The sequence below is a fragment of the Acomys minous genome, assembly GCF_964271855.1.
Source record: "Acomys minous genome assembly, chromosome: 15".
Taxonomy (NCBI): Eukaryota; Metazoa; Chordata; class Mammalia; order Rodentia; family Muridae; genus Acomys; species Acomys minous.
The window spans coordinates 4676706-4702666 of record NC_140497.1 but is presented as its reverse complement, the minus strand read 5'-3'; the positions used below and the strand labels follow the sequence as shown (position 1 = coordinate 4702666).

General features: G+C 45.3%; 1 protein-coding gene across 5 annotated transcripts in view; it reads right to left on the bottom strand.

Annotated features, from left to right (window-relative positions):
• The window catches only part of MYO16 (myosin XVI), a 464729-nt gene that overhangs the window by 306751 nt on the left and 132017 nt on the right, over nucleotides 1-25961 (bottom strand). For all 5 annotated transcript variants that reach the window (XM_084759479.1, XM_084759478.1, XM_084759475.1 and 2 more), the window contains exon 3: nucleotides 4082-4152. In XM_084759479.1, the coding sequence (XP_084615605.1) occupies nucleotides 4082-4152 (71 nt within the window). The remainder of the gene's footprint in view (nucleotides 1-4081; nucleotides 4153-25961) is intronic.

Sequence of the window (25961 nt, the reverse complement as noted above, 5' to 3'; positions counted from 1 at the left end):
GGCAGAGGACTCACTGAGCCACACACCAGGATTTGGAAATGAATCGGCATACATGTGATGACTGATATATGAAATAGTCTCAAAGGGAATTTACTGGCAATGGGTGGGGGGTTTTGTTTTTGCTTTTTCTGTAAATTACAGAGGTTATGTGTGCACATTACAACTGCTGCTGTGTAGTTTTGCACTACAGATAACACTCACTCAACACAGTCTAAAATTCAGAGTCTAAAATTACAAGAAAAAATTTATAAAACTGTAAAACCTAAAAATTGCACAAGGGGAAGCCTTAATATAAGGTCAGCATCAAGGCCATGCGCAAGCATCCCGGAAGGTGTTTGAGGGAGCCGCTGCGAAGGGCAAACGCAGTAGCTCCATGGAAAAGCACTGACTTTAAGGTCTTTGTGTCTCGCATCCCCAGTCATGTGAGCCACTGTTAAACCACTTGAGAATTTGATGGTGTGAACTAGGACCCACCCACCCACCACAATGTCAGCTTTAGGGATGATTACAGGGAGCTGGGTGCTGAGAACTAAGCCGCGATGGGGGGGGGGCGGTGTAGAGTGATCTGGGTCTACAGGAAAGCAGCCCTTATCTTTTTTATCTTTTTTTCCTCTTGTGGGCAGTTCACTGCACAATCAGCGGTGTTGTATGTGATCCTTTCATTCTGGCCTATGAGGATACCTTCGAGGGGCTCCACACGTGGCTCCATGGCCAAGAACACTTCCATGCAAGCAGGAGGAGATGAATTGGGATCCCTCGCATGCATGTACAAAGTCAGGCACAGCTTTGCGTGCCCAGGACTCCAGGGACGCAGAAATGAAGGGACAAGGGTGTAGATTCTGAGAGATTGATGGCTAGTGAGAGTCTTGCAGTCACACAGGGTGTGATAGATATTCCAGAGGCAGAGACACACCTCACACCCACCTGCATGCCCTACACATACACACACACACACATACACACACACACACACACACCGCACACACCTACACACAGGCACAAAGATTTCCCTGACAGGGACGTCAGGAACCCACACTTATACCTCACACTCACTTGCACACACCCCCACTCTGGCACACAAAGCACACATATACACAATGACACCCCTGACCCGGAGTATGGGAATTCACATTTACACCTCAATACGTACTTGGAGTTTGGAATTTCACAGTCTTTCAAGGAGAATAAAAAAAGTTAATTAGATGCAAAGCTGAAAGTGACACCCACCCTTTCTCTAGTGATGTACTTTGTGATTCGCACTTCTAAGGATTATGAATAATAATTTGACAGCAATAAATACCTTTAATCACACTTGTCTGAAAAGATTATGAAGGCTGAGCGTTTCTGTAACAGCGTTCTTACAATATTATCACTGCTTAGCAAAGCCCATGCTCCCCAAGAAGAATTTCCCCCACACCAGCAGCATTTCCCTCAATCCGTGTTGATGATCATCACGTCAGCCAGTTTGTGGTGACACTTTACCTCACCAAGGAAATGAACAAGAAAGGGAACCGTCTCTGCCCGTCACCTGGTGTCATGCTCCCAGGTTCTCTGCCACCCTTGTCTCTCGTTCCAAGTGTCAAGCCGAACTCACCACCTGGACTTCACTTAGTATAAACTGCAGTGTCTCTTGCTCCAGGACTTAGCATTCCCAGGACGGGCCTGGCATCCTACTCAACGCAGTGCCCTTCTGCACAAAAGTCCTCTTTACCCTACAGTAACCAGTGCACGAAGCCAGCAGTCCTAGCGTCTTTTACACAAGTGTGTGCGCTCTCTCTCTCCCCCTCTGCCTGTTCGTGTTGGGGGGGGGGGGAACCTGATCATAGCACCTGCCCAGAATCACCATACTCCTTAACCTGGCCCCTGCCAGGGCTCCCAGGCTTTTTAGTCTTCTTTCCTGAAGTCTGGATCCTGGGCAGTTTTAAGGCATACCACTCTCCTGGAAGTGTTCAAGGAACCTCAGAGAACTCAGTCAGCCTAACATCACCATCTCTCATGTACACCTCCCCAGTGTAGGGGGAGATTAACGTCCTGTCGGGCTGTGAAATTGCCTAGATACGTTCTGAGTTCATTGTTGGTTCTCCAGGGACCATAAGCTCATTTTAACGCTTCCTTCTAAGCTATACCTCACCTTTATATCATCTATCAATCCATCAGTGCATGTATCATCTATGTAGTCATCTACTTTCTATTTCTTCATCTATATATTTGTCCTCTGTCAATAATCTACCACGTATCTCTCTATCGTCTATTTGCCCGCCCTGTAATCTTATCCCCCTATCTTTATGTCTCTGTAGTGCTTGTCAGTCCCGCCTCGCCAGCATCCTTCGTCCGTATGCGTCTATTTTCTGTCTCATCATCTATGCATACGTCTCCCTGCCTCTCCTTTTCCTCTCCTCTCCATCTTCTGCTCGGTTGTATTATGTGCTCTGTTCTTTACCCAGCTTTTCTGTGCTCCATTGCGTCTTGGATATTTTTGTAGCCATCGTGACATGGATTCTTCATCTTTATATTAAAACTAGAATCCATTCAGTAGAAGGGTACTCATAACTTCTATGGAATTTCCCTCCAGGTTGACCGTGGTGTGACAATGGCACAGCATAGCACTGAGAATTCCTGAAAATCACTCTCCGCTGTCTGAGAATTGGCAGTCCTCCTCTTAGTTTATTAGCTAAACCCAGTGTCACAAACCCATGACAACTTTATTAAGGCTTACATACTTCTACTCCTTACTCCATAAACTCTTACAAAGATTCAAATCTGAGGATCCCTCTATGGTGGCCCCATGAGACAAACTTCCTGGGGCACAGGCGTGGCTGCTTTTGCCACTGTCTCCAGTGCTAACTTCCAGTATTTGATGTCTGCCATTTGTTTGCTACAGGAATTTTTAAGGGACAGTAAGTAGGCAAGGAGATTGAGTCAAATGTGTTTTCAAAGATGATATTAAAAGACGTTAAAATATAAAGATATACAAGCAAATATATTATCTATGTCAATCTTAGCCCCATTGGGACATTTAATTCACGTGTAAATTTTTTTCCTAGAACATCTAAAAGAAAAACGTCTCAGAGAAACCAGCACTTAGAGTATGGTGCTTGCTGCATAATATTTGAGTTATATAAATGCAGCTCTGGGACAGCCCAACAGCGTCTACAGCTTGTTTCTCATCCCCACGCGCCTGCTCTGTGCCGCCTCCCTTCAAGACAATGATGGAACAGTGTGTAATTAGGACCAGGTCTGAGAGCACCAGGCACCCCAACGTGGGATGCCCCAAGGCGTGGGCTCCCCGTGAGGCTGTTCACACTTGGCATCTAGATGGCTAAATTGCCTTTCTCTGTACCTAAAGCTTTCTAAAGCCCTGTAATTTGTTCTCTCTAGCAACCTGCAATTGTTCCTTTGCCTTTATTTATTCAGTAACCTCTGCTAATGGAGAGTGTATCATATTGAGCGGTGAGCTCCTTCCTTCCCCCAACACTGGCTTTCTCTGTATATCTCCCAGACCCAGCCTCTGCACGAAGGGCAGTGTGGAATGCGTGCCCCAGCCTGTGGTGAAGTCTGTCAGCACAGCCTTTTCTTCTTGCTGTACTCTTTCTGAACATCTGTAGTCTATTCATTGGCTCTCACGTACCTATATTCCCACTAACCAGGAGGCCCTATATACTCGGGGTCTCTCATTTGTGGCTCCTCCACTGTGCCTTGAGTGTTCGTTACCTGGTAAGAGTAAGGAATGCACCGCCACAGTCATAGGATGTGCTCACTCCATCTACTGTGACAGGATCTATCCAGAAGCAAGGATGGTGCATGTAAGACCCTGATAAAAGGTTCGGTGGGTGTAAAGGTGAGCCGAGACTTGGTTCTCTTGTTCCACCCTCTCCTGCCCAGCTCAGCTAGGACCCAATGACTCCCCCTCCCTCTGGACATCAAACTCTGCAGCTCCTTATCTCCACCTGTCATCTGTCACCTGTGCCATTTTTTTTCCTGGTCATTGTTGGAAGCTCATTGTGGGACTGGCTTCTGAGTCCTTCACTGACTCTCTGTCTCCGGGTGTTGCCATGTGGGCCCTTCAAGTGTCAGTTCTTACCAGGTGCAGTAAGGACCCTCCTGAGGAGACGAGAGTGTGTGGGTCCGCCCCTTCCTTCAAGAGTCGAAGCACTGCAAGGGAAGAGAGAAAACAGAGTTGGAGAAGGCATGTTCTGTACCCGGAGCTCGAACTGGCAGTATTTTATAGGCAGCTCGGACAGCAGCTGTGGGGGACACAGGGTGAGGGCAAGTCTCTGTCGGATCCCACGCCACACACCTACAATCATGTGTGTTTCCCTTGCGTCCCAAGCTGTTACCTGGCGTGGGAGTTTGGTTACCCGGTACAGCCATAGAAGCTAATGAGAGTGTAGAGTTGACTGCAGTGAGTTATTTTGAAGCACTGAGTTTATATGCACTTTGCAGAACAAAAGAAAACATATAAGTAAGAAGGACCCACTCACTACAAGGACATTGTTTTGTCATCTGTGAGGACCGATTGGCTTAAAGCAATGAAAGCTTGCATGTTGTACATTAAGCCTCCATCTGTGCCATTAGCCCTTGCCCGTGTTTCTTCTACTGTCACAGACCATTATGGGGCAAAGCCGTGAAGTCACATAGATCAAAATATATGCCAATCATCAGAGCAAACCAACAGCTGGAAAACGACCTGTGTCCACTTAATAGCAAGGTGAATTCATTAGCATAAGCAATGTCAGGAGGCACTGCGAGGGGCCTCCGTCTCTGTGACTTGCAGTGTCCTGATAGGGCAAGCCTCCTAGAAACGTCCTTAGCTTCCGAGTCACTCCACTGGTCTCCACCACTAGTGGTATATTTATGGTTTAAAACACATCATTGATGCCACAAAAAGGAACAAAGTAGCAGCTACCACTTCTTTGTTTGTTTTGGCTATGTTGTTATTGTTGCTTTAGTTCCGGCTAGTGATTCTATGTAGCCCAAGTCAGGCAGCCAGGAGCTTTTCAGGCTCCCGCTTCAGCCTCCCCAGCGCAGGATGACAGCCATGAACGAAGGTGCCCCCACCAGAGCCACTCTTGCTCTCAGCTTGACACAGCAGTGGTCAGAATGGCTCAGCTTCAGTCACCCTCACCAAGGAGGCATACTGCCTTTCTACCGCGTAAGGCTGACTGGAAGGTGCCTCTCTTTCTATTCTTCACAGCATCTGCGCCTCCAGGTGGCTATTCTCTTGTCTCCTTCAGTCCTCATGACTCCACGACGACATGCAATCGCAACAGCCTGGCTGCTCCTGCACAGGCTCCAGCCACAGAAAGCCACCCTCTCTGCTGCTAGTGTGTGCCATGTGTGTGATGGCAACAGCCATCTACCATAGAGCGGACCTGGGAAAGAAGCGTAGAGTGTCCATCCTCAATCCTTCCTCCAGTCAAAGCACCCTGTGTCCAAATCTCCCTCACTACAGAAACCAGCTGGCATCTGAGGGACCAAGAGCCAAGTTTGTCTTACTTCTCCAGACTACAGCCTGTCTACCCCACGGCTATTCCTGTAGAGTTCCGAGAACACACCCTTTCTATTCACAAACAAGTAACTTTCATTTCATGATGATGTTATTTCTTCAGTTCTGGATTTTCTTTCAATCCAGCATCCAGTTTGCTGGGGAGCCCTCTCAGAACCTTGGTAGGTCTGTAGACAAATACCCAACTGCCAGCATTCTTAGAGAATTGGGTGAGGCAGACAAGAATAAAGGAAATCTTAGCCAACCTGGGACTCCCCTTGTCTTGGGTTATGCACACCACTTTCTGGACTTGCAGGCAACCCAGGACCCCTACCCACACCAGGCTTGCAGGCATACCTGCTTTAATCAATGGAACTAAGTCACTCCCCTCAGTAACCCTTGGTAACACCTCACGTAGAGTCAAGCTCATCTTCGAGCACAGTATGGGAGCACTGGACGATAGGACCATGATCAACCATGCTGGATTAGGGCGAGCATGCAAGTAAGGCAACCTTGAGGGAACATGAGTGAGGGGGAATCTTCTGTTTACTGTCTTATTCCTCTGCATAGTTGGGCATGTGTATGATAAAAGTAAGATGCTGCCTCCTCAGTGTTAAGAGACTGTTATAATGATATTATCCCCACACTACATGCGGAGAGATCCAGGTACTTATGGGACTTGAGTTCCAGTAGTAATGTCAGGAGTATCCACTGTCAAGCTCTGTGGGCTCTTGTGCACACAGCAATTTTCAGGGCAGACTCCAGAGGACAGCAACTGACACTGTCTATAATAGCTATGAATAATAAACTAGATATACTTTGTTGTTTTCTTCCAAACACTAAAGAATTAACTCTTTGCCCATAAACATTATTCTAATCAAAAGGTCTTGGGAGAAATTAGGAACACACAGAAAATAGAATATTGTATTTTCAAGCACATTAAAAATAAAGAAAAGCTGGGCATCGTGTCATGTGTCTGAAACCCAGCCTATCTACATAGTGAGGCATTGTCTCTAATTGGTTAAAAAGCAAAGGGGGAATTATTAAGGCAGCTCACAGGTAAAGGCGCTTATCACTTGGTGTGATGAGCCGGGTTTGACTTCCCAGTGTAAGGAAAGAACAGACTCCATGTAGCTGTTCTCTGATGTATGTGTGCACACACAGAAGAGAGAAATTAAGTAAATAAAGTGATAAAGGGGACGAAGTCCTGAGATGGGCAATGCAGAGTTGAAACAACAACTCCAAGATGTTTCATAACACAGACTAAGCGTCCCTGTTCAATAGGCACACTGTGCACACAACATAAAGCTCACTGCGCAGTGCTGCTCAGGGTATCAGAGCTGTGTCGTCCTTGCTGTGTTCTCATGGTCCTAAAATGAGCACCTCCTATACCACTGTTCTGACAGGGGCTTCTGGCACAGTGTAGCACAGAACTGGAGACAGCAGAGTCTTTGCCCCATCCCCTACAGGGATGACCTCAGACTCCGGTCTGCTCCCGGGTCTGGTGCAATGGTCTGTGGAGGTGCCTGTGAGAGAACGTCTGTGCTTGTTGAGTGCATCCACTGTGGGAAAAATCAGGCTTTGCTTTGTTTTTTAATGGATCTACTGGGGTATATGATTGTATCCATTATGTTCATATTAAGGATGTGCTGTGTTTCACTGCATGGGGTTTCACACACAGCAATGACCTTGCATCATGGTGTGAAACCCGCCTGGTTATAGGACTTGTACTGACAGCATTCTGGAAGGGCCCCAGAGCCTGGCCAGGGGTCACTGAAGTTGTTTTCACAGCCTCATCAGCCCATTTTCTTACACTTGGTGGCTCTGGATTTGACCTTGGTACGGCCTTATGCATCACCATGTTGTCACGTTTCCTGTGTTCTGGGTTACAGCAACACCTGCAGCCTTGTATTAGCCCCTCTTTAGTCACTGCAGTGTTCCTCTGGGAAGCGGTCCGTGCTAGGCTCCACTGTGGGACGGTATTACCTCTGTCTCTCCAGTCCTTGAAGGTCGCCTTAGTCTCCCAGTCTACACATCTTGGGTGTTTTTAATCTTGATTCGTTGTTGATGACATGTGCCACCCTAGGGATTTTCAGTCCCATGTGGTCTGCTAAGCTTCTAGTGTACCCAACTGTGTGTACCTTTCATGAGCACTGGCTGTTGCCTTACTGCTTTCTATTTTCAAATGTGGGAAGGTAGGCAGTTGGTACCCACATGCTTTTTTGCTGTAGGCATTTACAACTACGGACCGGCACTGATTACCTCATACAGGTGGAGGTTTAATGGTTGCAAAAAATGCACCACCATGACAGGGGAAATTGGTGAGTTGTGGGTGTGTAACAGGGGTGCTGGCAGCCATCTAGGGGCGACCAAGATTATTCCCCGACACAGACAACACATTGAGCATGCAGGAAAGACTCAAAAACTGGATGTAAAGAAAAGTACAACTTAACCCCCTCAGGATGGGAGCCTACAGCGGGAAGTCCTGAAACAGATGCTGGGCGGGGTATTTTATAGGACTCTTGCATCTTCCACTAATACCTATTGGTCCTACATCCATCCCATGCCTTCCTGCAGTTTATCCTCACAATGTCTTCTGGGAACAAGAAGCCAGCATCTCAGGGAGTCTTCTTTCTCTGTCCTTTTCTTCCTGCATCCCCCTAACTGTCCTTATTTTAATTTCCCACCCCAGAAAAGGGCATATATTGAGAATTAGTCACATTCTAGGGTATACAGGGTGTGACGGTTTGAATGAGAACTGCCTCCAAGGCTTCATATGCTTGAATATCTGGTCCCTAGTTGGTGGAACTCCTGTGGAAGGATTAGAAGGTGTGGCCTTGGTGAAGGAGGTGTGTCACTGGGAGCAGCTTTGCGGTTTCAAAAGACTTACACAATTCCCAGTGTGTGTCTTCTTCTCTGTCTCATGGTTGTGGTGTTCCTTCCCTCTGCCATCAAAAACTCTAATCCCCGGATAGCATAAGCCCAATTAGATTATTTATTTTATAAGGTGCCTTGGTCATGGTCTTTCATCATAGCAATAGAAAACTAGGGAAGCCATGGGGTTAGGAGTTCAACAGATAAATCACAAAAGGGCATAATTCAAACCATAGCAGCTGATTTTTTTTGTACTTGCAAAACTCCTGATTTTTTTAAAAACAATCTCTGTTAAAGGTTTCTAACTTCACTGGTTTGAGGTCAGAGGCCAACGTTGTCTGTGTCCACCCTTGTGATATATAAAGACACTTCCTTGGTAGCCTGCCACATTGCCCATCATTTGTAAGCTCTTGCAAATGTGTGCTCGGCAGTGCTTCCCGCACGGCTAGCTGCATGAGGCTTTCAAGCCTCTGTCTCTGGCTGTTGTGCATTTGTCTCATCCATCACTATAATACTACTCAAGTCACACCATGAGGCATGCTGTTTCCCTTTTCAATCATCAGTTCTACCTCCTCTGTCTTGGTCTTCGTGTAGGCATAGGTATATTATGTTTTCCTTGTCTTCAAGATGGGATAATTCCCTTTCTAGGCAGTGTCTTTATTTTCCTCTAACAATTTAACTTTTAGCATAAAAAAAACCCACTTCATTTTACAAGCTGAGAACTTTTAGGTTTACTATGTAACTGGGAGCACACTATGTAACTAATCACTGACTGTAACTAGGTAAGTATGTAACTATGTAGTTAATAGCTGTAACTATGTAACTAATGACTGACTGTAACTATGTAACTTATGACTGACTGTAACTATGTAACTAGAGACTGGCTGTAACCATGTAACTAGTGATGGACTGTAACTATGTAACTAATGACTGTAATTACGTAACTAGCGACTGACTATAACTATGTAACTTATGACTGACTGTAACTATGTAACAATGACTGGAGGGAACTATGTAACTAACAAAGGTGAAGTGTAAGGACACTTAACTTTCCTACTGAAGTCCACATCGCTAGCTGACCGCAATCCATTCCAGCTTTCCTTGGGATGCTTGAGTTACCTTTGTGAACCTTTTGTTTTAAACCTATTTGTGGCTGAATAAATAGGTGTTCCTTATGGACAAAACAGAGGCTCTTAGTTCTCTGTATATTCCTCTGCCTTCTGCCCCTTAAATGGTTCATTATGTCCATTTAGGCAAGTCCTGAGAGAGTGGGCTCACATGTGACATTCCGCTGCTTGTTTGCTATGTGGATCATGTCCTTTTTCTTTCCTCTGAGATTCTGTTGCTACCTTCTCTTTGGTTTTTGTTTTTCTGTTTGTTTGTGTTCTGTTTGTTTGATGAGGGAGGGTCTCTCTGTGTCGCCCACAGTGATGTCAAATCCATGACCCTTCCTCAGCCTCTCAAGTTCTGGGATTATAGACAGGTGTCAAAACACCCATTTCTTTTATTGTATAAGTAGGTCTTTACATATTGTCATCTTAATTCACATTCAGATGAAATATTCATTAAGATTATAATTAATATTTTAATGCATACCAACATAATTTACATTAATTACTATCAACTGAGGTTCAGCAGGGAACAGATGCTTCATTCCTGGATATACCCGCCTCCTCACCTTCAGGCTGTCAGATTCAAAAACGTACCTTTATGTGTACATGCCTGTTAACCATGGCGTATTTACTACTTTTGTAAGTATCTCTAGATAGGTTAGGATAAATTTAGAATAACAAAGCACATGTACTGTCTTCCATAAACACGTCCCTTTATGAAGCTTATCCTGTGAGTTCAACATCTTCCTATCTGTTCACCACAAATTCTCTTGGTTTTAGTTTGTCAAGAATGCCTTAATTGCTTCTACATCTGAGAAAGACAGTTCTTTTGAAAACACTTCTTGCCAGTCCTTCTGTTAGCACCTAGCATGTGTCTCCCATGGCCTTCTGACCTTTGGGTTCACAGTGGCAAGTCAGATGCAATCCTACAGGGTTTCTTGAACAGGGCAAAGGTCTCACTCAATGATTAGTAGAAGTAGACTCTTCAATATTGTTTCTTTGTGTATCCTGGCTATGCTATGCCTACATATGGCCACTCTGTGTATACTGGCTATGTTGTGTCTAGATGTGACTCTTCTCTGCATCTTGGCCATGGGTGTCTAGATGTGGCTCCTCTGTGTATTGTAGTTATTTGTGCCTAGATATGGCTTCTCTATACACCATGGCTATGTATGTTTAGATGTGGTTCCTCTATGTATCAGGGCTATGCTGTGTCTAAATATGGCTTCTCTGTGTACCGTAGCCATAATTTCTGCTCTGCTTCAGGCTGTCCCACTTGAAGCCTGGATAACTTCTCAAATGTGTAAGTTAGTGTCCTCCCTCCTACTGCAGTTTCTGCCCTTGCTCTCTGCCTGTTCCTTTGCCCTCTTGTCTCTGTGGTGAGGCACTCTGTGATGCCCTATACTTCCTGCGGGGTCTGAAGTCTGTTCACATTTCCCAATTCTTCTCTCCCAGACTGGATAATCTTAATTGGTCTGCTGTCCAATTCCCTGACCTCCTGTTTGCTTGGCTTCATTATTGCTTCCTTCTGAGATATACTCTGTGTGTGTGTGTGTGTGTGTGTGTGTGTGTGTGTGTGTGTGTTGTGTGTTGTGTCTGTGTGTCTGTCTGTGTGTGTGGTGGTGGTGTGGTGGTGGTGGTGGTGGTGTGTGTGTGTCTGTGTATGATTTCACATTCTATCCTTTTCAATACTAGAATTTCTATTTAGTTCTTTTTTTTTGGAATGTTGTCTCTTTTGAGATTATGATTGCATAATTTCTCCTTCATTTGGCTCTTTTTACAATTACTATTTGGTTGTTGTTCTCCCCCATATCTTCCCGTAGTCATTTAGAAATGGTTTCCTTTAGTTACGTGAACATTAAGCAGTGGTTGATTTAAAGTCTCTCTGGGAAACAGACAGCCTGGTATTGCCCAGGAACATTTTCTTTAGACTAATATGTCTTTCTTTGTGGGCCAGACTTTGTGGTTTCTTTGCACTTATCGGAATGTTGAAAACTTGACATTACAGAGAGTAGACTGGGAGAGCTTTGAAGTCATGTCCACGTCTTCTCCAGGATGGCAGCCTCTCCGCCTGTGAGCCTCTCCATTTGTTTCACTACTTGTGAAACCTCTAACATCTATGTTGCTGGTCAAGCATAGCCACTGGAGGCTCGGCCCACTGTATCAGTGCCAGCTCATGGACCGAAATATTTCCTTAGGTGCCAGACACCTCCTCTAGCATTTGCAGAGAAACTCAGCATGCGGTTTATGTCTTACGGCATTTCTTTGGTGTGTTGGTAAATGGCTAGCAATTTCCCTTGTCTGCACTGACCTTGGAAAGGGTCAGTTTCTTGAGTATTTTAGGAGCATGTCCTCAGCCTGGGATGTGTGACTAGCCTTCAGCATTCTAAGGCATACACCATCCCTGTGCGGGAGCGTTTGGTCTAACTCCCTCAGCGTTTGCAGTTTTCATCAACTCCTCGAGACAGCTGTCACCACAGCTTCAGGCAGGCGCAACGCTGAACACTACTGCTGGCTCATCGCTGCAAATGCCCCCAGGAGAAGATTTGTAGTGTGTTCTTTCTCCCAAATTAAGTAAAATAAAAATAAATCTGTGTTATGAGCCTGAGTTTCTAGGAATCTCGCAGACAGGCTAAGATGGCAGCCTGGACTGTTCTGACTCAGTTTCATGTTAAAAATGTTTATCCCATGCTTCTGAGTAAAACTCAAGGTCCAAGAATAGTTTGTTTTCTCTTTTGCCAGCATTCTGGCTGACGGTATGGAGGGCAGGCTCTTAGTGTCTCTCTGCATTTCCAGCAAGGCATATTACATACATTTTAATGATTAATATGAGTTCCTAAGAATATTTTCCACCCATGAGAAGAATCAGCTAATACTAGGTTGAATGATAAGAATAATAATTGTGTGAAATCTTAAGTTGCCAAACTTTTATACAATAAAGGTTATTTCAAGAGGTCACTCTCAAACTCTCCTGTTCCTTAGATCATCTATGATACAGTGCTGGCTACAGTCTGCCCAGCAGGAATTAGAAATGGCCTGCTCACTAGGCCTGGTCCTAAATCAACACTGCTCTAAATACTCCAGACCACACAGGAGTGACAGTTTTATAATGACATACATTGGACATCATATTTCTTCAGAGCCCAGTGCAGCAGCAGTAAATCTAGAACGCATATGATGTAAACACAAGTTTCCGGCTTCATTTTCTCTCTATTTATGACTCTGCTAGGTTACAGTGTGTTTATAAAATGCTCTTACTCTGAATCAAGTTGAGAGGGTACCCACATTTCAGATGGAGCCACTTTGCAAATAAGCAAATAAGTTCAGACCCTGCATAATGAGTAACTTATGTGGATTAGTCTGTGACTATAGATCTGTGGACCACTAACTCTTATGCCCATCTGAGACAGTGGAGACAACATAAAATTGTCCTCCTCACATGTGTCAAAACTATTAAAGTATGATTTGTTCTCATTAAAAGCCTACACTCTATCGTCTCATACCCCACACCCCTAAACCTCCACACTTATAGACATAAAGTCTTTTTAAAGTCAAGAAAACATGGAATAAGCATGTTGATGCTGAAGTCATTACTAATGGCTAAAGACAAGCTGGAAACCAAAGTGAACACATGATGGTGCCAACACTTAAGGTGTCTCTGATTTCTCTGGGCCTCAGTATTTTAAACTGTAAGTTAATATAAAGTTAAATATTACTGGTGAAAATAAGATTATATAAGTGAGATGAAAATAACAGAGCAAAGCAATAGCATACAGACTGGGAAAAGATCTTCACTAGCCCTACATCTCACAAAGGTCTAATATCTAACATGTATAAAGAACTCAAGAAATTAAACACCACCAAACCAAATAACCCAATTGAGAAATGGGGCTCAGAACTAAACAGAGAATTCTCGACAGAGGAATATCGAATGGCTGAGAAACACTTAAAGAAATGCTCAACCTCCTTAGTCATCAGGGAAATGCAAAGCAAAACAACTCTGAGATTCCATTGTACACTCATCAGAATGGCTAAGATCAAAAATTCAAATGACACCACATGCTGGTGAGGATGTGGAGAGAGAGGAACACTCCTTCCTTGCTGGTGGAAATGCAAACTAGTACAGCTACTTTGGAACTCTATCTGGCACTATCTCAGAAAACTGGGAATAAGGCTTCCTCAAGACCCAGCTATTCCACTCCTTGGAATATACCCAGAAGATGCTCTAGCACACAACAAGAACATTTGCTCAACCATGTTCATAGCAGCCTTATTCATAATAGCCAGAACAGGCAAACAGCCTAAGTGTCCCTCAGTAGAAGAATGGATAAAGAAACTGTGGTACATTTACACTATGGAAAACCACTCAGCTATTAAAAACAAGGAATTCCTGAAATTTTTTGGCAAATGGATTGAACTAGAAATGATCATAATGAGTGAGTTAACCCAGAAGCAGAAAGAGTCAAATGGTATATACTCACTTATACCTGGACACTAGCCCAAGGGCATGTCCCATGAAAATCTTCACTTACCAGGAAAGTGGGTCAGAGGAGAGGACCTCCTATTGGGACTCTAGGTGAGAGAAGCATGGGAGAATGGGGAAATAGAAGGATCCAGAGGGTCCTAGAAACCTACAAGAAGAACATAATGACAGGTAGATCTGGGCCCAGGGGTCCTGCTCAAACTATGGCACCCCCAAGGACAAAACGTGCAGTAAACTTTGAACCCCTACCCAGATCTAGCCAAAGGACAGGACATTCTCCACAGCTGAACAGAGAGTGGAGTCTGACTTTCACACGAACTCTGGTGCCCCATATTTGACCACGTCCCCTGGATGGAGAGGCCTGGTGGCACTCAGAGGAAGGACAGCAGGCTACCAAGAAGAGATTTGATACCCTATGACCATATATAGGGGGAGGAGGTCCCCCTTAGTCACAGTCATATGGGAGGGGAGTAAAGGGAAAATGGGAGGGAGGGAGGAATAGGAGGATACAAGGGATGGGCTAACAATTGAGATGTAATATGAATAAATTAATAAAATATATTAAAAAAAGAAAATTATTGCTTAGTCAGGTTCAGAAACTGGGAAGAAAAACAGTTAATGGAGGGGACAGACATTGAGAACAAATCAGTGAAACCATTCAGCAAGCCGCTTTAAATGATCACTTCCTCCTGGAGGGGCTGCTGTGCCAGGTCACAGGGGAAGAGGAAATGCTCAGTGCTGATGCAATTTGATGAGCGGGGGGGGGGGGGGGGGGGGGGGGAGGGGGGGTAGATATGAAGGGAAGCGCATAGGGGAGAGGAGGGGAGGGGAAGAGGAGGGAGTGTGGGACTGGGAGGAGAGTTGGGAAAGGGGCTATGACTAGGATGTAAAATTAATAAATTAACAAAAAACAGTACAAGCAAAAATAAGTTCTTTCTTAAAGAGTTTTCACTTTCTCTGGTACTTGACTTTTGTTCTTGTCTGAGGAGTGTCTAATTTACTAAGAAGAATCTAATTCACTCTCCCATGTCACCATGGTCCCTTTTAGTGTTGGTAATTTTATAACATATTCACTTCCTAGAGGGTTTTAATTAATCATTGAGGACTTGGTACTTGGACAGCCACCGTGCTGTCATGACATGTTTCTGAGAACACCACGGGAGCACACGATTCCTCAGACCCTCAGGAATGTCATAAAACTATGTTACCTTAGGATGTGTTTAGAAGTTGGAGGCCCACATTAAATGTCACACCTCACACCCTGCTTCTTCTGTTACCTGTAGTAGCAAGTAGCCACATGCTGCCTGACAGGACATCATCACCCCTGCACCACACACGCACATACCTCACTCTCTGAGCTCTGGCTGGACCCACAGTGGACACCTCTCATCTCGGGCACAGCTTCTTTCCCAGCTGGGACTCTGGGGCTGTAACAGAGGCTGGGTGTTGAGCTATGGGTCTGGACACAAAGATCGTTGTGGTCTTGCCTTCTACGGCTTAGAGTACCAGTTAAGTAAGGCAAGCGTTGTCCTCTCTGTAAACCTTTAGGGAAAGTCCCTCCTTACCACCCTATGCCTATACATATTTGGACCCGCATAGGATGAAAAACAGATGCATTATGGGAACTACACAAACTACATCTGCAAGCAAGTAAACTCCGTTTCTCCTGTACCTCATCAGTGGGTGCCCTGAGCAAGAGTCTGTTCTATCACTTTGCTCTCAATGAAGACACCTCTTTCTTTTACAAATATGTGTGGCTGGGTTTTTGGTTCTTTGGATTTGAGGTCAAGAAGCTGGAAATGCCTGACCATGGCCAGACAACTGGGACTACATGAGAGGACAGAAGGCCACGAGGACAGAAGGCCATGAAGACAGAAGGCCAAGCCTGTGGCAGAACAGAATGGTTCAAAAGGCTTGAAATCTCTGGTGAGCTAACAAAGAGCAGTCGGAGCAGGCTGGCTACCAGGTTCCTAGAGGGCTACTGTATCAGATGCTGGGCATGGGTTCGAGGACAGACATCGTGGTAGTGTCCACGGTGAGGCTCACACATGCAGTCTTCTGACCTCCTACGAGGCGTACCCTCAATGCAGGACAAAACGGCTTTTCCTGTACTGGGGCTTCATTTGCCTTTAGTAAAACACATAACCCCCAAATGTGCATTTGGTTATTTACACTTGTGCATAGACCCGAGTGACCCTCACTTATCTCACAGTGACAGACCATCCATCATTTCAGACAGTTCTCACTCGGAGCCTTGCAGTGAGCAACCCCAGCTGTCACCCGTACGTCCAAGAGGATCAGCGTCAATTAATTTTGCATTGGATTAAAGAACACAGATCATTATGTCAAGTAAAATAGGCCAGGCTCAGAAGACAAATGTATGATTTCACTGGCCTTGAACTTCATTGATCCTCCTGCCTCTGACTTCCAAGGTCTGTGATGATAACATGAGCGACCACATCCAGCTATACGTTCCCTAAGCCATATATACAGTGTTATAGCCGTGTCCTGCAGGCTGCCCTTATTGAGCACTTGATAGAAACAATCTTCTTTGCATGATTTCTGACTCTTGTGCTTTTTCGGAATTGTGACATAGCAAGGGGAGATATTTGGCAGGTAATTCAGCTTTCCAACTCACATAGTACCCACTGTTCACCAGTGTCTAAGACTTATGTAGAGTCTTTAGAATGACCAGTGAGAGCAGACAGTACACGGAGGGTGAATCTGATTCCTGAGGAAGGGCTCCATGTGGTCCTCACACTCCTGTGTGAGCCTGGTGCCCATGCCGGCTCCTACAAGTATGTCCCGGGTGCTACTTCCGTCACCACCTTTCTTTCTGCATCTCATTATAGGTCACACTGTCCTTTTCATCCTCAGACACATGTCCCATTTGGCACTGATAACTGTTGTCCCCAGAGATGCTCTCACAGAAAGGCAGGAGCCCTCAGGATACCATCAGCTACAATTTCAACATTTGCCCAAGATTTTCTACCTTAACGGATCCCCCACCCACCCACCAGTCAAAAAAAATCTACTATCAATGATCAATTTGAGGTCTTCACATGGCAAAGCCACCTTAGGAGGCACATTGGCAATTTGAACGTTTCATTTTAATCAACTCACTTTGTGCAGCCTCTAAGCTGACTTTTAAGCACCAGCATGATACAAAGCGCACAGGTTAGGCTGGTGAATACCAAACACCTCAGTTGGTCTCAGAACTGCACAGGACATTTCTTTCTCATGGAAAGTCAAGAAAATACCAGGATGTGTCCACAGAGCCACTTACTCAAGTGTAGGTTGTACAGACGCAGCTTTCCCGGCTGCCCATGCCTGCCTTAGCTTCAGTGCCCTCGCCATTAAAACTCCTCAGCCAAATGTCAAGAGAAGGTCAGACATGTCAGAGCTTGGATGTGAAGCAGGCTTCTGGATTTCCCAAGGTGTTATTGGGAAATGCATCTTTGGGTCAACTGAGAGAGACTAAAAGGGTCCTTCCTCCTCTGCCACGTAGGTGACATCTGAGTGAAGATCCTGTCTGTGCAGAGTGTGACAGACAGGACAGTTGTAATAGCCCCAGCTCTCCTCCTACTTGCCCCGGCTTGTTTCCATTCATCAAAGGCCTCAGCAGCTATCAGAGCACAGGTGAGAGCCACGCGTCAGCTCAAAGGTTGGTTACACAGAAATTAGAGTAGCTACCTAAGTGGCAGGGGTGGTTGAACGAGAAATCATCTGCCCATGGGAAATGAACACAAAAATCAATCTTTATTTTAAAACTGAATCGTTGCAAAAAAAAAAAAATAGTCCCCTCAAAGAGTAAAATGGTTTGATCTCCCCGCCCTGCATGCCTTGGCTTTCTCTCTGTCTCTGCCTCTCTTCCCTCCCCACCTGGGCTTTATACAGGCTACTCACCCTCACAGGTAACACTGCTCCTTTCTGTTATCCCAAATATGCAGGGCTTGGGAGGCAATCTGACAACCAATGGAGCATGCTGTATGACCTGAGGCCCCACCTTCAGCTCTCAATGCCACACAATAAGCCAGACATCCCACTGATGCCCTTAATTACAGCTCTCGGGGATCTGATGCCTGTTTCTGTCCACTGTACTACACACATGCACCCATGCAGGTAATATACATACATACATATACATACACTCATATGTATACATATGTATACATGTAACATATACATACATACATACATACATACACACACATAAATTTTAAAAACCCTAACTGATGAGTCAGAGATGCTTTCATGGTTAAAGGTGAGTGTAGCCAAGCCTGACAACCTAAGTTTGGTCCCTGGGATCTCTCACACATACAACTAAACAAGTGCAATTTAAAAATTTAGAATACAGCAGGCAAATTTTGGCAGACATCTTACAAAATGGCCCTTTCTATTAAAGGTAATCAGAGAAATAATGAGAGGCCGTCATGAAACTCACTCACATTACATCAGCATCTATCCTGCTCACATGAAAACGTGTGGAACGGGAATGATGCTGGGGTCGTGCAAACCTAACAGTGCGTCTTAAGGCTGGCCCTGGCAATTGCACGCACAAGGGAAGGTAAGAGACTCTACTTATAGTCACTGACTACTGTCACCTTGTTAAAACAAGTCAACTCCCAGGACCGCAGTGAGAGTTAGCATTCTACTGGCAGGAGGCTGACTCAGGGCTAATGGATGCTAACTTTATCATAGGGATTAAAAAAAAAAAGAGATCTTAACTGAGCAGCCCTCCCTTGCAGCCCTTCCAAGATGTATGACTTTTCAACGTGGCTTGGGGTATGTTAGTACATGCTAAACCTTGTTGTTTTTCTAAGACACAAAATAATACCAAGATTTTCTTTTATAAATGTGATAGAACTCAAGCACATGACTTCGTTGTGAGAGGGAGAGGTCTGTGCTGGTGCAAAGTAGTTAGGTGATGTGAACTTCAGGAAACAGATGGGGCTGGAGGTCTGGTTCAGTGGCTCGCAGTGGCTGCTGCTCCTCTGAGGACCCAAGTTCAAATCCCAGCACCCACGTTACAACTGCCTGCGACTCTAGCTCCAGGGGACCTCATGCCTTCTCCTGGCATCTGCAGGCACTCACATACTTGTGTACAAATCCACACACATGCAAATACATACATGAAATTAAAGGCTATACAAAAACAGCACCCTGCCTTCTGTAAATCAACGAGCATCTGTGTTTAAAAGTCTGGTTTCCTCTCCCCAGCTCCCCCTACCCTGGAGAGGAAACTGTTGTGAGCCTCTGACACACTAGGCTAGGGAACTAGCTACTGAGATGCTGGTCTTTAAATGGCGTTTGAAGCCAAGTTTACAAATCCAGCGGTAACATTGCTAGGGCTGTGTTGTGCCTTACATTCCCCTCTTCCTGAGCCCAGTTCTCCTATATTTGGCCACCAGTCAGTGACATATTAGAGTGTGCTGCTCCCTAGAAAAATCCCATTAAAGTCAGGAAAGTCAGCTCAAGTGTCACAGACTGAACTGTTCCCTAACTATCTTCTTATTCAGACCTATTTGTTAAATTCTACCTCATGTTTCCTCCATAGAAAATTCATTATCGTTGATTTATCCAACAAGTTGAACTCTTTAAATGCTTACTGAAACAATGTCTGTGCAGCCCACCATGACGGCAGGTGTCTGCCTGTGCTTTTAGAGAGTCCTAGCCCTAACCCTAACTCTACACAAAGTTCTATGTTCCTTCTAGAACTCAAGCTTGTGCTGCCAAGTCAGCAAACTATTTATAGATCATAATCACCTACCAAGGCTTATGAAAAAATAATTTGTAATAAAAATGTATCTAGGCTTCCCATGTACAGCAGAAAGTGGGCAAAGCCTCCAACTAACAAAAGATAATGGTTTCGGCTTTTATTGGATCAAAAAGACTTAGCAACTATGACTCCTGTAATGCATCGGGAACTACAGGCTGGACTACAGCTGCCTGCCAAGATATACAGCAGGCTGGAAGATTAAGGGATTAGTGGAGAAGATGAGAGGAATCAGACCAGTCACGTCGCTCTGGAATTAAAGGACGGGGACGGCGTCAGGGAAGCAGGAAGACAGAGACATGATGAGAGACAGGGAAACATAAGACAGCAGACCAGGTGAGCAAACACTGGACCTAGGAGATGGACTCAAACTAGAGAGGCAGGAATGGCTGCCCATCCACAAGTCCCTCCAGAGAAGGACTCAGGGAGGGGGAGGCTTTGCAGATAAGGCGTTCATGGTACAGATGCCAAGATGAACACAGTATGTCATTTAAAAAAAGTGTGTGTAAGAGAGAGAGAGAGAGAGAGAGAGAGAGAGAGAGAGAGAGAGAGAGAGAGAGAGAGAGAGAGAGAGAGCCTCTATCAGATTTCCCCATACCTGTGGGACATTTTCCTGATTAGTGGTTGATGTGGGAGGGCCCAGCCGGCTGTGGGCAGTGCCACTCTGGGCAGGTGGTCCTGAGTTACCAGAAAGCAGGCTAAACACACCACGGGGTGCGCGACAGTAAGCAGCATTCCTCCATGGTCCCTGCTTTGGTTCCTGCCCTGACTGCCCCTCATGGTGGACTGTACCCACCGTAACCTGTTAGCTGAATAAGCCCTCTGCTCTCAAGTTGCTCCTGGTCAGATGTTTTATTGCAACAGTAGAAAGATAACTAAGACGACCCAGAACCTCCTCGGTGAGGCAGCTGAGTCTTACCAGAGAAGCCCTCCGTAGGAAGTCACAGTCTACTGACATCGGACTAAGCCGAGGGCAGGCCCAGCTATGCCTGGCCAGGCTCCTGACCCATAGACATTGTATGTAATAGATGGGCCCAGGGCACTAGTCTGAGGCGTTTCCTATCAATAGATACTGAATCAGAAAACACAACAATGAAGCAAGGAAAGCACCACATTTTTTTTATTATCTTGGAGGGAACTTTTACTAAGGACAGGAAACGAGCAAGCAGGGTAGAGATAATGTGGGGACACTGTGGGAAGCTTCTTGGTCACAGACACTTGACTTGGTGGAGGCCGCAACAGGAGAGCGGGCAGAGGACAGCGTTTTCAGGAGAGACGATACTGTGACGAAGGCACACAAGTGTGTGCGAGATGCATTTACATAAGCACAGGCATCTACAGCAAGAACGCCGGTGTGAAAGGCTCGGTGAAGCTCGTCTACACAATCTTGACCCTGAGCAGGATGGAAAGGAAAGATGGCTTCTGAATGTGGTAGAGGGTGTCTGTTGATGGACACCGACATACGGGGTGCACAGCAGAGGGAAGAAGGAACCAGAGGAGAGCCCTGTGGATAACTATTGGCCATCAAGTGGAATCCAGCCCCTCTCAGCTCAGACCTGCTCAGAACAAGCATTGTGCCCCCACACAGAGCAGAGCCCTGTGCTTTGGACCCACAGCTGCCTTTTCAAGCTCTTTAGCATTCACATATTCAGAACTTTACACTGAGGGGGTGAAGGAGAGCAGAACTTAGTTGTGCACAAGCAGAGAGATTCTCTCTACCCAGCTAACTTTGATGGAAAAGGAAGGACCTTGACCCAAGAGAGTCAGCTGTCCACCTGGGCCTGCTGAGTCCCGAGGGAGAAAACTGACTTAGGAAGCAGAGATGGGCATGACTTGCAAAAGAAATTAGACTAAGGAAAAGCTACGAGGAAAACTCAGAACAGCTGGTCCCGTGGTAACCCTCTCCATCCTCCAAGAACAGCTAGTCCAGTGGTTACCCTCTTCATCCTCTGAGAACAGCTGGCGGTATGGTTACCCTCTCCATGCCTGTGGTTACCCTCTCCATCCCTGTAGTTACCCTCTCCATCCTTGTGGTTACCATCTTCATCCCCTGAGAACAGCTGGCCCTGTGGTTACCCTCTCCATCCCCATGGTTACCCTCTCCATCCCCTGAGAACAGCTGGTCCCATGGTTACCCTCTCCATCCCCCAAGAGTCCCCAGATGGGAGTGAGGTTTCACAGGAGCCTGGGCAGGCATATTGTGCTTAGTTTTCCATCACATATCCCTTCAGGACATTGGGGCTGACCTTCACATGAGGACACCAGAGAGGTGGCACGTATCCCTATCCTGAGATGAGAGGCTTTTGATCAATGTTTACAGAGAGTCTGACATTCCTTGACAGCTGATTCTTACATGGATTGCTAGGCCACCTACACACACACACACACACACACACACACACACACACACACACACACACACACAAAACAAAAACAAAAACAAAACTCCTCGTATTTTCCAGAAATACAGGTGATGTTCTCAGGCCCCATTGCAAATGTTGGATGAAAAATCATAATTTGAGCAGTTTCGACATGTTCCTATCCTCACTGAACCTCTTGCTGGGAAATGGATCTGCCGGCTGTGGCAAAGTCCTAAGTCTAGGCTCCTAAAGTGCAGCTTTTCGTCACTGAGTTCTTTGGTGCTTTTAGGTGTGTCCCTTTCATACCACACACTCTGTGTATATTGTTATGTTGATAAGGAAGGACAGTTAATAAGAAAACAAGAAAATGGGTGATTTTTTTCCCTTGAGTTCAGCATAGGTAATTTCTGACAATGAAAGTTAATTGAATTCTTAAGACATGTGATAATTGAAAAGATAATAAAAGCCGGTGATTCACTTAGAGATCCCTATGGCAATCTGAGTAAAATGGCTCATTTTAATTACAATGACACAAGATCGTGATACAATCTCAAGTTCTTTTAAAAGCATTGATTTAATAAGCAAGGAGTGACTCCTCAGAAAATCTGCTTATCACATTTAGTGTATTTATGATTTTATTATATTTATCTACTTATCTCTGTGTTGTGTATGTATGTGTGTGTGTTTACGTGTGTGCATGTTTCATGGTATGTATCTAAAGACAACTTTCCAAGGCTGGGTCTCTTCTCTCACTACGTGTGACATAAAGGCTGAAGTCAGGCTACCAGCCTTGGTGGTAAGCATATTTACTCTCTGAGCAACATCAACAGCACATGGATGTTACATTTTAAAGGTAAATATGAACATATTGACATAGCTACACTTACAATTGTTTACTATATTTGAATAATTTATTTAGTAAAATTTAATGTCCATAATGTATTCTTGAAGCTTCTTCATGATAAAAATGATACCATAAACAAATTAAAAAAAAAAAAACCAAGTCTACTTCATGCAGCAGGTTTTGAATTATGAAATAAATTGCTTTTTCTTTGTTTTTATTTTATTTTTTGTATTTATTTATTTATTTGTTTGTTTATTTTGGTTTTCTAAGACAGGGTTTTTCTGTGTAGCCCTGGATGTCCTTGAACTTCCTATATAGACCAGGCTGGCCTCAAACTCTCAGAGATCTGCTTGCCTCTGCCTCCTGAGTGCTGGGATTAAAGGCGTGTGCCACCACTGCCCAGCTGAAGTTCTTTAACTAGTTTCAACTGTCATGACAATTGTTCTGTCCCATGTTCCTTTGAAAACTTACAGGTTATAATAAGAATCACACATTCTCAGCAAATCTTTGACAGTTTGCTGCTAGGAAAACTGCCCTGTGTCCAGCGTCTCCCAAGTCTTGATCTTCACCACAGCATTGTCTCCGTTACTGTCTGCAGGTGATTGGTGGAAAACGCAAAGTCCAAGGATCTAACAGGGCTGTACTAAGCTACACCAACACACTGTGCAAAGCTTACAGTTCTAGTGCACTCCCTGTAGCAGGGGGCGCTTATTAAATAACACCTCCATCAAGGGCTTTAACAAATCTGTGTCAACCTGCAGGGAAGTCCAGGAGAAAGGCAGGCGAAGCCCCCAGGACATGTTTCTCTGCCTGAGTCCTCTGCTGACACAGACTGGAGTAATCTGCGTTTGATGATGAGCCCCACTGGACATCGGAGCCGTACATTCGCTGGAAGTGCGGAGGAGTTTCATCTCGGCCCACACTGAAGCTCCTGCACAGCCCTGGTGGCACAGAGGGTGGTGTCGGGAGGGATTTTAAAGATGCATCAACTCAGTGGTGCACACAAAAACAATCAACTGTAATAGTTGTAGTTGTAGCTCACAGCTATGGGCCACAAATTCATGCTCACAGTACCTAGGATATAAGTACCGTTTACTACCCAGGAGCAACCTGAGGTGCTGGGACTTTGGTTAATTTTCACGGCGTGTTCACCAGTTCCCAGGGCATCCTTCACAGAGTGTGTGAAACTGCTTTCTTCCGTGGAGCTAAACTGTGCTCCTCTGTAATTCCCAGGGCTGTCCTTTTCTTACGTATCACACCACATGCTGAAAAGATGTGAGCAAGCTGTAAGATGCTGTTCTGCAGAGGCCACACTGCAGCTACTCAAAGCCTTCTTGGCCTTGGACATCCCCACTGCAGAGCCAGCAGCCTTGGTCCTCCTGCCTCTTTTCAATAGATTCTGGGTACCTTGATGTCCTTAAGGGTTAGGGTCTTGATGTGACCAGAACCTGTTTTCTACAAGTGTCATGGGCTTTTTCTGTCTCCTGTTTCCGAGTTTACACTTCCTGTCCATGCAGGATCTGGTTTCATGGATGGAAAGGGTTTGCAACAACTATACCTTCCTAGGGCCTCTATAGAGGCTTCTCCCTAGTGGCTATGGCTGTTTAGAGACTAATCCCTGTCCCTCTACCCTCCCAGAGAATGGGATGGCATGAAGCTCCCAACATCAAATTACATCTCAGTCTTTCTGGAGACCAGCGCTCAGCCAAGGCCACCAGGCATCCCTCCCCTGTTTGGAGATAACTATATGCCTACAGAACTGGGTGCAGAGTGTAAGCTCGTGTTTCTTGTTATGTCACATGCCACTGTCCTCTTTCCATCTCGAGTCCATTTATGGTCCTTTGTCTTCATTATGCGTCACGTGACTGGGTGCACATGTCCGAAGGGCTCCAAGTCCACACACCACAGAGATTCTTGCACACTCATCCTGCACACTCATCTTCACCGCTTTTCCGATCCACAAGAGCTAAGAAACAGAAGCATGCCAGCTGTCTATCAATAGATGAAAGGATAAAGAAAATGTGCTTCTCACACACAATGCAAGTTTTATTCAGCCATAAAGAAAAAGCAAAGTCACGTCCTGGCAGGAAAACAGATGGGCCTGGAAACCATCACACTACCCAAATCTCTAGACTCAGACAAATAGAGCATAGTTTCTCTCACATAAACTTGTGTACACATATGTGGATATGTTCATGTATGTTCGTAAAAAAGGACATAGAAATGGGGCCATGATCAGGGAGGAGGTGGCCTCAAGAAAGGAGGGTCATGGTCACATTTCAATGACATTAGAAAGCAGAAGAACCTGGAAGGAGAAAGAGAAGCAAGAGAGAGGCGGGGTGATGGCGAGGCAGCAGGAGAGGGAAGAACCGCGGCGTCTACAAGGACTAAGGGCGGCAGTGATGGCTACGCAAGCCCGACGTACCTGGAGACTTATTTTTATTTGTGTGTATGTGTGACTATAAACATACTCGTGCATGTCATAAAGGCACTGGCACTAGAGTCACAGGTGATTTTGAGCTGCCATGTAGGTGCTGGGAACTGAACCAGACCTTCTGCAAGAGCAGTCAAGACTTTTAATCACTGAGCCATCTCTCTAGCGCTCTCTCTCTCTCTCTCTATCTCTCTCTCTCTCTCTCTCTCTCTCTCTCTCTCTCACACACACACACACACACACACACACACACACAAATCAAAATGGATTAAAAATCATCTTTATAGTACTTTCTATATTCTGCTCTAGATGACACAAATCTAATTTAACTATCCAAATAAATATATAAATTAATTAGTTAATTTTCCAGTTGCTGTGGGAAAACAGCTGACAAGAAGAAACTGAAACGCAGCCAGGCTTATTCTGGCTCACAGTTGGAAGAGCTATGGTCCACTGTGTCAGGGCCAACATGGAGACAGGAGTGCCAAGCAGCAGGGCACACCCGATGAACAGCCAGGAAGCTGACAGTTCACTTTTTCCCTGCCCGCCCCCACAGTGTCATGGAGCAGAGCTTCTCACAGTTGTGGGCCAGA